Source organism: Nematolebias whitei, chromosome 4 (assembly GCF_014905685.2).
Source record: "Nematolebias whitei isolate Nwh7 chromosome 4, NemWhi1, whole genome shotgun sequence".
Classification (NCBI taxonomy): Eukaryota; Metazoa; Chordata; class Actinopteri; order Cyprinodontiformes; family Rivulidae; genus Nematolebias; species Nematolebias whitei.
The window spans coordinates 19,225,618-19,236,734 of NC_056501.1; the positions used below are offsets into that span (position 1 = coordinate 19,225,618).

Below are 11,117 nucleotides of genomic sequence, written 5' to 3' on the forward strand. Positions count from 1 at the left end.
CCCCCCCCCCCCCCCCCCCCCGCAACAATCCTTTAACACACGTCTGCAGCAGAGCATGCAACCAGAAACCACTCCACGCTGATAACCCCCCCAAAGAGTCTGATCCACACACACACACACGACGCCCATGACCATACCCACCTTCTTCTACAGGCACGACACGAACACACACACAGGAGAAATGCAACAAGAGTCAATATCTGGGACAGGAGTCCAGCAACACAAGTGGTATTTTTGTTTCACCAACTTTAAGGAGCGTTACCTCTTTGAAGCCTCGGTTCTTGATGTTGAGCTTCTTGGCATTAACAAAGTCAAACAGTTTGCCGTATTCTTCCCTGAAAAAAGAGATGAGTAAAAATGATTTTTATCAAATGAATCCACAGGTTTGAGTTAGAAGATGAAATAATAAAGTCTGAAAACTTAATGGACAGGAAGACTTTTAGTGCTTAATGTTGGATCAATATTGATCAAATAAGAAGGAAATCCAGATAAATTGAGAAGTTAAAGAAGAGAAACTTTCAACAGGAACATGAATGAAAACCTGGATTATTTTGGAATATGATGGATATATTCATGTTAAATCCCTCCTCGACGTGTCCGTGTGAGGCGGCCTCACCTCTCGATGCTGCTGAACGTGTACTGGTTGCCCTGCTTCGTCTCGATCTCGAAGTCAAAGGACCGGGTTGTGGTGGTGCCTCGGGCGAAGTTCACGCAGGAGATCTCCTCGAAGCGCAGGTGAACGGGGGGCTTGTGGACGTAGATGAAGCCCCTCTCCAGAGGATAGAGGAGGCCTGAAGACGCCTTGTAGGAGCAGGTGATGCACTGCGCCCCGGAGTGGCTGAGCAGGCGAGACAGTGTGAGTAAAGGAGCAGGTGTTTCTGGGGTTTCTTAAAGCTGAGACGCTTACCCCTGGAAGTTCCCGGGTACGGTAATCTTGCGGTTGACCAGGGCTTTCATCACTCTGCTGACCATCTCGTAAAGAGACCCGGACATGTTTTTACTGAGTTTGCCCTCAAAACGACGCTCCACATCCTCCCTGTTACAGAAACACAACGATTTAGGATCCTAAATGTACCACGACTGTAGGGTTTGTGAGATCTTTATAGAGATTTGGTTCCCTCTAGTGGACATTACCAAAAACAGCAATGTGGTTTTAATGTTTTATCCAAATCTAAAATTTACAACAGCCTCCCTCGTTTTTGGTACATACTCGCTCATGTTGAGCGTGAGGCTGATGTCCTCTTCTTTGGAGAAGAGCAGAATGAGGAAGTGATAACGGGTCTGACCCTGTTTGATGGGGGGATCCAAACTAATCTGTGATGGACACACACACACACACAAAAAAGAAAGAAAGAAAGAAAGAGGAAGTTAGAAATGTCAGAGAGGAATGAGAAAAGCCAGACCACTGTCAAAAACCGGCTATGAAAACAGCCCAGCAGGTGTTGACTCACCACAAAGAACATCTGTCTCTGGTCCTTGTGAGGCAGCAGGAAGAGACGGAGGACGGTGGTGTAGGGGATTTTGTAGTCGAAGGTCTTACCGTGCAGGTGAAGGAACGTTGGGTAGATACGAATGTCATACCTGGAGGAGGAAGACAAAAGGACGACCGAGTCATGTGATCAAACTGGAATTCCTCCATTTGAAGTTCATTTAGTGTTAAATTGTAATCTTTGGATTATCTGTAGTTCTGGCTGCATAACCAACCCATAATATTCACATAAACACCTTTTTATTTTGTATTTTATGTGCAAACCTCCTTAAAATAAAACTTAAGAAGAAACCCACTATTCCTCTGATGAGTTTTTTATTTGCTCAAGTAAACCTGGGAACTGCATCTTTAAAGCTAACCCTGGCTTTTGTTAAGATGGGACTACAAAGTAAGAAGCACCAACCTAACACAATTTCATAACTTTGAGAGCGACCCAAGACTCAAAATGTATCATTTAGTGAGCTGTTCCTTAAATGGTTTTATTTACATCCATCATTTAAATGAAGCTGCGTTCAGACACCGTCTAGAGGTCCCAGTAACTAAAACAGCATGTAATCGTCCTAATCTACCATTAAACTTAAGTTTTCTATAAAGTATGTCTTCAGACATAGTCCTTTTAATTTTCATTCAAATCTACAATTTTTTCTCTGCCGGAGTGTCTGGAAATCCCTTCATATAATGCTTAACAACTTTGTGAAGCTTGGGGATTCCAGGGCTATATGAATGACGATGACATCACTCGAAAGCAATTTTAAAAAAGTTTTCAAACCGGCCCTCTTGTAAACAAAAACTATCTTGTTGCCAGATCAGGTGATAAATCACATTTTAAACAGTTTCAAAGCTTTTGAGATGAGAAATTTAAAAATATATTCACTCAAGATTGAAAAACTCTTCTTTGTGACTCAGTTTTACAGCTCAGGTCACAACTGTTTTTTAATTCAAGAAAATCAAATGAAGAATATTAACTTAATTCGGGGAGCTTCCCTTTTCTAAGAAGCTGATGTTGGTATTTGAGCCACCAGACTTTTATTTTGTTTGAAGAAACTTTTTGAAATGTTGCTTCGTATAAAACGAGGCTCAGTTTGGTACAAAGTCGTCAGCAGGTGGGAGTTATCAGCCAGTTTAAGCATGACTGCAATAAACGGTGATGTGGACACTTGGGAACAAAGAGACAAACTAGATCGAAAGTTTTCACCAAATAAACCTGTTAGTAAAAGTTGTTTCTGCCTCGATTCATGTGAACTAACTCTGCTTCATAAAAGACATAAAAAAACAAAGGAGTAAAAACTGTAACGGAGTCTGTGCTCATCAAACCTTCTCAACTAGAAATAAAAACGCTGAAATACCACGTTGCTTCAGTGAACACATGGCATCTTTTACCTTCCTCTGGGTGTGAGACACTGCAGCTCCTTGAAGATACACACGGCGTCTCCTGTGGCCTGGATCACATCTGCTTTAGACAACACGTTCTGGGCAAACGCCTGAAGGAACGGAAACAAAACGACGTTAGAAACTAGATGAACGCACAGAAGCAGGACGACCGTCCCTCCTCACCTCCACGGGGTCCTGCCGTTCATCCGTCTGGCTGGGCGGGACGTAGAACCGCACCTCCATGAGAGAAACCTCCGTGTCGTCGTTCTGGTGAAACTCCAGGGTGACTTCGTTCTTCCCGGTGGCGCACTGGGACACGTTGGACAGAGGGATCTCAAACGCCGAGTTGTCGTTGATGTCGAACGACAACAGCGGCCCTGAAACGAACACGGGGGACGTTTAACTCGTAATTTTCATCAGGTGCTCATCTGACAGTCTGCATACTATTCTCAGGATTGAATGCATTATGTTGGATTTTTACCAGAGAACTTGGCGGTGCCCCAGTTCCAGCCTTTCACACACATGTCCTTCTCTGCCAGCTCCACCTTGTAGTTCGCCTTGAAAAACTCTGAAATCTTCTCCAAGTCCTGATGGAAACGACAACATGGAGGAGAGATAGAAGAGAGAGCTTGTTTTTTTTTTTTGAGTTGGGCATATAGGAAAGAGTAAAAATAAAAAAAGATGGAAACAGAGACTGGTTCATAGTTTGAGGCAGCGAAAGCACCGGCTCTGCACGGGTCAAAGCCCGTAAATAAAAAAGGCCTGAAAAGCAGCAGCAATGGTGGAGAATTAATCAGGACGTGACTGAAACTCTGCCGCCTGGAAGCACAGGAGGTGAACATAATCCATCCGCCCTGCAAACAGGCACAAAATCAGCCTGTTTATTTATCCTGCAGCCCCACGGCTTACACACAGGACACACACACAGCGACAAACACACACACACAGACCTGGTAGTACAAACACATGTGGAAGTGATTGCGATGTGCGAGTGTGTGCCGGGCAGAACGAGACGCTGTGGGAATGTAAATTTACACACCTGGATATTTGCCTGATCAAATCGTTATTAAAGCCAATTAGAACCCAGAGAGTGTGCGTGTGTGTTCATCAGGACGTTTGTTGATCTGAATGGAGGAGTCGCTTTGATGAGACACGTGTGAACAGATGTGAACAAATACAATCAGTCACACACACAGAAAGGCAGGCATGCATGCACACAGTCCGTTCTTCTGTGGTACACTAAAAACACTAAGTTTAATAAGTCTGAATACTTTATCAAACACACACAGAACATGAAAAGTTTCTCTATGTTTGTGTTGCATTGATTTACAAGTACCGGTATAAGAAAACAAAACAAAACCCAATAACGTTAATTTGTTATTCATTTTGAGTCATAGAGCAGGTTTCTTGATTTCTTTAAAAAAATCTGTTCTGTTAACTCGTACAATGAGACTATATCTGGTTAATATTTCAAATAGGCCTGTCACGATAACAAATTTTGCTGGATGATTAATTGTTTCAGAAATTATTGCAATAACAATAACATTGTTTGAAATTTGACAATAATTAGTAACTGTCAAATTTAAGAAGAAATGTTGGTTAATTTTTGTGTGTAGTACCTTTTCTGACCACTGGATGGCAGTATAAAATGGTTTGAACCAAAGGATGGATAGTGAGGGAGTGAGCAGCATGTCTCTAAGAAAAATGGGACGTGAAATGGGCTGTCTCTCGTTCCTGTTTTTCGGTTCTCAAAATGGCGAACACTCGGTGTGGTTTGAGCTCTTTAGCATAGCTAGCTATAGAATAGCATAGCACTGAGCATGCATCAGGATCTTTAGCATAGCATTTGTCACACAAAGTTTTTAATTAAAAAAAAAATCAGTAAACAAGTTCTCAGCTTCTTTTTGCAGAGAAAATCAACTTTTAGACAAAGGCACGAGTTTCAACCATGAATTTTGGAGCTTCGACAAGACGGAGGTTTCTTCCCCGAAGTCGGCTCAGCTTGTAGCTTAGCGTCTCAGCTTAGCTGCTTTTAACGATGCAAAAACGCGATTTTGTATGGTTAAAATGGATTTTAAAGAAAAAGAGAAAGGGAGGGGTCAGTGAAGAGCACCGGAGTTTTTGTCATCCAGTGTCTTCAGTAGAAAGAGAGACACAAAGAAACGATAAAGCCGATAAATGAAAACGAGGTTGATAATTTTCATTTATCATGCGATTTATTTGTTTATTACGACTGTCCTAATTTCAAAGCCAACTTTTGATAACTTTTAGTTTCGACATTCAGCGTGAATAAAGCACTGTAGCAGTTTTTCCCCTTGTAAAACAAAAATAATCAGATTTAGTATTTATCCACGCGTGCAGCTAGCAGTAAAGGTCAAAACTGAATCATTGAGCAGAAAGCATAACTTCAGTTCGTGCTTGTTTGATTTTAAATGACTGTTTTATAGTTCAGTTTTTAGTTTATCAACGCAGTTGTCCAACTTAAGACGATTATTTGAAGCTGAACCAGCTCAACCACATTGAACAGATTAGACGCTCATCAAGGTTTCAGCTAATTGTCATAAAATAAAATATAAAATGATCAGCGAGAACATAAACACTCTTGTGGCTCTGAAACTGCTCCGACGCAGCAACCCTGGACCTTCTGCGCTTGTCAGAAGATCAAACATCTGGATAATTCTGGTGCATCAGTGTGGGATCACGGGAGCCTGGAGACCAGATCAACATCTTGGGGGTGTTTCAGAGGTTTAGTGAAACTGGGGAAACTTGATCTGCAACAACGTTTGAGGAGGATGAACCCAGGTGTTCCCAAACAGAGAAGATGATCGCCGTTCCTGAGAAGTAACCTCCATGGCCTCTCGTTCACGCCCGCATCTCCTGACGACAATTATCTCTCAGCTCAACAGACTCTCTGGCAGAGATTCAAGTCTTCTTCAAGGACAAATTATTAGGACAGATGAATCAAAATCTCTGCTCTGCACGCCAGCGGCTAAACCTGCCAGTTCTCGATTACCGACACTAACTGTGGGATAATAAACAATGACTTCATGGCCTGCACACCAGGACCAGAGGATCCATCTCCCTGCCGAAGAATATGCTGATTAACCCCAGGAGACACACTGCTCAGGTTAAACCCACACGTTCATGCCAGTATTTCATCCGTGTGTTGATACTCTCCTTAAACGAAGGGAACGAACCCTAAAAAAGCGATGAAAACAAACAACCACAAATCTTCTCTTGTCTGTTTTCTGAGCCAAAGTGTTAGCGAGAATTGGTATAAACAGTGAGTCAGAGCAGCCAATGATTGCTCTGTTTATGGAACCAAACGCCGGAGCTGTTTTTCCTCATTAATCCCATTAGTAGGTTTGAGAGTAGCTCTAACCCACACACATTTACAAACACTCAAATGGTACCATTTTAAAAGGGAGTGCTTTTTATGAGAAGTCAGGTTTGGAGTAAAAGATGCTAATTTGCAGCTTTGTTTATTGTAACCTGAGCTTTATTAGACAGTTAGTAAGGCAGAACTCACCGTGTCCCTGAAGCCGTCGTACTTGTAGACGTGACCGGTGCTGGTCCCCAGTTTGATGCCGTGACCCAAACACACTCTTCTCCACTGAGCCAGGCTGAGCTCCCCGGCTGGGATGCTGTCCACCTTCCCCGTCTTGTTGTTCTTATAAACTACGTTTTGTTTGCTGAAACGCAGCCGCCCGTCGTTCTGCAGCGACACAAAAGCGAGACGTGTTAAAGAGCTGGAAGAAGATTTAATTTAAATAGAGGAGAAGATTAGGTCAAGATATAGAACATTTAAAACAACTTAAATTATTAAAGTCTTTTACAAATTGAACGAGGTCAAATATAAAAACATAACGCAACAAGAAATAAATGAAAGACACGCTCGAATACATACTAAACTACACACACATTTTTAATAGATTTATACATTTACTCAAAAGCCCAATCAGCCTTCCAAAAAAATCCTGAATAATCTACGAGCAGCTAAATGTAATGCTCCCACCAGGTTTTCAACACATTTCCCATTTTGAAGATTTGGACTTCGCAGTAGAATTTGTAGTATTGGTACTAGTTGTACCAGTTGTACTGGTTGTAGCAGTATTGGTAGTAGCAGCACTAGTGGTTATTGCTATAGTAGTAGTAGTTGCAGTGGTAGTAGTAATTGTTGTTGCAGTGGTAGTAGTAATTGTTGTTGCAGTGGTAGTAGTAATTGTTGTTGCAGTGGTAGTAGTAATTGTTGTTGCAGTGGTAGCTGTTGCTGAAGCTGCTGAAGCTGTTGTAGCTGCAGTAGTTGTAGTAGAAGTAGTAGTTGCAGTGGTAGTAAATTGCTGTTATTGCAGAGGTTTTAAAACTAGTAGTAGTATCTTGATGCATGCTCAATAATCAATAATAATTTATAACTAGTAGTAGTAGTTGTAGTAGTAAAACTAGTAGTGGTGGTAGTAGTAAAAACAACAGTAGTAGTACATTAGGTTTATTGCCATGTCTGTGAGCTTTACAGCTGCAAAGATCATGGGGGTCTCTCTTCCATCTTTCGTGGACATTTCAACAACGGCTGCATCTGGAAAGCTCTCAGCATTGTGGAGGACCCGTCTCACCCATCACATGGATATTTTACTCTCCTGCTATCTGGGAGAAGGTACTGCAGCATTCGTACCAACACAACCAGACTGTGTAACAGCTTCGTTCCACAAGACATCAGACTCCTCAACTCTGGTCTCTGACACACACAAACTTTGACACACACACACACACACACAACCTAAATGTGCTGTACTGTTTGTGACTTCTTGCACAGTTTTGCAATCTGCTCAAGTTTTGCATTTTTGCACCTTATTCAGTTTATATCTCTGCTGCTATAAAAAAAAAAAAGAAAGAAAAACTTTACGCTACTAACCACATATCAGAACATGTTTCTACCTCATGTACCACCTACACGTGTACTAATCAACATGTGTCTCGAGTCTTAGTCTCTTAATTACTTGTTTAGATTAGAATGTTTAAATTAGGTTAGATGTCGTTTTGCATTTATTATAGGTAGGGGCGTAATGGTACATGTGGGTGCATTGAACCGTTTCGATACGGCACGTTCGGTTCAGTCCATGTGCGTACCGTTTCGGTTATTTTTTCACTCATTAAATTTTATTAACGAGAAATTATGCGTCGCGGAACTAAAGTTTCTAAGCGTGTTTCAGCACGGCGCTATAGTCTTGCAGCACACATAGCACTAGCAGCCTAGCATCTTGTTGCAGTTTCCTGTTTGGGAACATTATGGCTTTCTTATTAAAAGACAAGTGTAAATCCAAAGCTGTGTGTCGACGTTGTTTCACGGAGAGTGGATCGGCAGCAGGCAACACGTCTAACTTGTTAACGCTCTTGAAACAACATCATCCGAATGTGAACGTCTCTTCTACAGAATAACAGCTTGGTTGGTGCAAAGATCAATAACAGCAGCATTTAAACAACCTTTATCAGGTAATTCAGATCGGTCCAAAGCATTAACACAAGCTGGAGGAGTTTTTAAAGCTCTGGATCTACATCCGAATGTTGTTGATGCGCCGGCTTTGAAGTTATTGAGCCCCGCTACGATCCCATCATGTCAACTCCTCTGCCAAAAAGTTGTAGCAGCACTTTATGAAAAAGCTAAAACTGATATTGTCAACAAGCCCCGGAGCAGATTATAGCCCTGCCCTGATGATGACCGAGAGAGTATTCAACCACCTCATAACAAATGATGACCGTTCAAGAAGAGGTATTGTTATTTTATTATTATTATCTATTTAACTTTTTTTTATTTCAAATTATAATTTTATTAACTCTTTTTTTTTTTTACCTCTGTTTTATTTCCAGTCTGGGACAGAGACAGCAGCTGAGTCTTCCTGTTCAGGGAAATCCACCAGAGATCACCTCCAGCTGAGAAGTCTGTGATGAGTGAACTCTGAACTTTTCCAGGGACAGGTGAGAGCAGGTCCAAGAGGTTGTGAGTAATGATGAGGCCAAATGCAGCCACACTGCAAAATTAGCAAAGCTCTACCTCCCTATTCCTGCCACTGTTGTTAGTAAGAGGATTTTCTCCAACGCTGGGATATTCACTGCAACTAGCTAGAGCTGTGCTTTTGGCAGAAAATGTGGACATGTTGTTCTTTTTGGCCAAAAACTTAAAACTTGACTAGCTAGATTGTAAACAGTCTGTTGCTGCTTATTGTTCTGGTTCTGACTGTTATTGTATTTATTAAGATTTTTATTATTGTTAGTATAGTTTATTTATTGTAAAGAGTGCCATTTATTTAAAATCCATCCAAATGGGTTGCTTTTATTTACTTTTATATAAACGTATTTTGTACTTGGCATATTTTCAAAATAAACATTTTGCAAGTCCTCATTTTGGCCTTTTTTGTACCGAAAATTAACCGAACCGAGCCCTCCTTGAAACTGAACCGAACCGAAATGTGATTTTAGCGTACGTTACACCCCTAATTATAGGTCTGTTAGTATTTATTGTTCTGTTGTGTATCTGCACTGTGTGTTGCATTGTTTTTGCATGTAATGTTCTGTGTTGTACCGTGATCCTGGAGGAACATCGTTTTGTTTCAATATGTACTTGTACGTAGCTGAAATGACAATAAAACCTCTCGTGACTGTTTAAGATCCAATGAGCCATTCCTGACCCTTTACTCAGTTTTGTTCAAAGCGTCGGAGTCACTGCAGATGGACCAAAGAGCTGCATGATGCCGAGCCCATCTAAAAGCACAACACATGCTACTTCTAACAATCTGTCACTACAGAAATGTTTTGATTGGAAGCTAGGACAAGCTTGTGATTACAGAATAAGACTCTTTGACAAACAGAAATAAGGTGAAGGTTCTGACCCAGGAGCCTTTAACCTCCTGGTAGATCTCGTTGAACTCCAGCGTATCCCCCATGTTGACTCCAGGCGATGACTGATGCTCTGCAGAGAGAAGAGACTGCATCAAACACAACCAAATAATTCACCAAGTTTAACAGAAACATAAGATTTATTGCCCCTTAACAAGGGAAAGTAACATGCTACAACAGCTACAAGATTACACACACAGGAAAAAAAAACACAATGAATATTGCAAATGAGGTAAACAGAAATTCAACAAAACAACTAGAATTAGTAAAAAAAAAAAAAAAAAGAACACTATTAGCATAAAGTCCACCTATAAAGCCGAGGAAACCAACCACAGGTAGGTAGTAAGTAGAAGGTAGTTAACATTAAAATTGTGAAAGTTTTTATTTCTAGCTCTATAAATTAAATCAAGGCGTTGTTACACTGTTTTCAGTGCTAACAAGCAATGTTCCTTCAATAATAGCTGCTAGGATAGCTGAAAGTGCACATGGTGCGCTTGTTTTAACACACCGTTTAACCGAGTGCACCACGACAAGGCGAAAACAACGTGCATACATGGCACCGCTCCGCTGAGGCACAAAGTGATTTAAATCGAGCGCACTAAAAATAGCTAGGCCGATTTTGGAAAAACAAGTGATAAATTAAGGTTTTTAATGGAAATAAATAAACTTAAAATGACGCTCATATACATCCTCTATCGTTAGCTGATTATATTAACGCACAAACTAATTTCTACCTACACAGGAAAATATAGTTAGAAAACTTGAGGTCTTACAATGACTGAGATGCGCAGCTTCGGCTGTTTCCCGCGTGTAGCATCAGGAGCTAGCGCTACGTCACAGGAAACAACAGCGATTATTTCCGGTTCTGTCGAAGTATTTGTTAATTATATTTTGATTTTATATTTTATTCAAAGTAAAAACTCACCTAGGTATATTAAAACAAAACTGCATTCGTAGCGAACTACGTTTTCGGAAGCTCATCAAGTTGCTACGGAGCATGCGCAGACCTAGAGCGCGCTGCAGTGACAACTGACTACCGCTTGGGGGTGCACAATGCATCTTTCAATTCAATTCTGATGTTTTCATCCTTACTGATAAAAAAAAATCTAATTTTAAAGGATTATAAATTGAATTTAACAACACATAACGAGACTATTTCAGGTTTAAGAATTAAAGTCAAATATATTTATCCAAATCATCATTTATGGACAGATATAAATGTCATAATTTACTAGATAAATCTGGCGCAGTAGTAAGGATCTGGATCAAATTAACCTAACTGCAAGCTTGCCAATGCATTCCTATATTAGATAGTAACATGATCATAATATAAAAGAACGTAAATGTAGATCAAACAGAACTAAACAGA

General features: G+C 40.7%; 1 protein-coding gene across 2 annotated transcripts in view; it reads right to left on the bottom strand.

The window, feature by feature from the left end:
- Positions 1 to 10,586, bottom strand: part of ssrp1a (structure specific recognition protein 1a) — a 15,455-nt gene extending 4,869 nt beyond the window's left edge. The window contains exons 1-12 of one of the 2 annotated variants that reach the window (XM_037675832.1): positions 10,522 to 10,586; positions 9,742 to 9,821; positions 6,390 to 6,575; positions 3,342 to 3,447; positions 3,044 to 3,237; positions 2,870 to 2,970; positions 1,452 to 1,581; positions 1,211 to 1,314; positions 908 to 1,036; positions 617 to 838; positions 263 to 335; positions 142 to 147 (exon numbers count right to left, since the gene is read on the bottom strand). In XM_037675832.1, the coding sequence (XP_037531760.1) occupies positions 142 to 147; positions 263 to 335; positions 617 to 838; positions 908 to 1,036; positions 1,211 to 1,314; positions 1,452 to 1,581; positions 2,870 to 2,970; positions 3,044 to 3,237; positions 3,342 to 3,447; positions 6,390 to 6,575; positions 9,742 to 9,795 (1,305 nt within the window). In that variant the 5' untranslated portion in view covers positions 9,796 to 9,821; positions 10,522 to 10,586. The remainder of the gene's footprint in view (positions 1 to 141; positions 148 to 262; positions 336 to 616; positions 839 to 907; positions 1,037 to 1,210; positions 1,315 to 1,451; positions 1,582 to 2,869; positions 2,971 to 3,043; positions 3,238 to 3,341; positions 3,448 to 6,389; positions 6,576 to 9,741; positions 9,822 to 10,521) is intronic. The other variant, XM_037675833.1, reaches the window with a different exon arrangement.
- Positions 10,587 to 11,117: the final 531 nt, after the last annotated feature.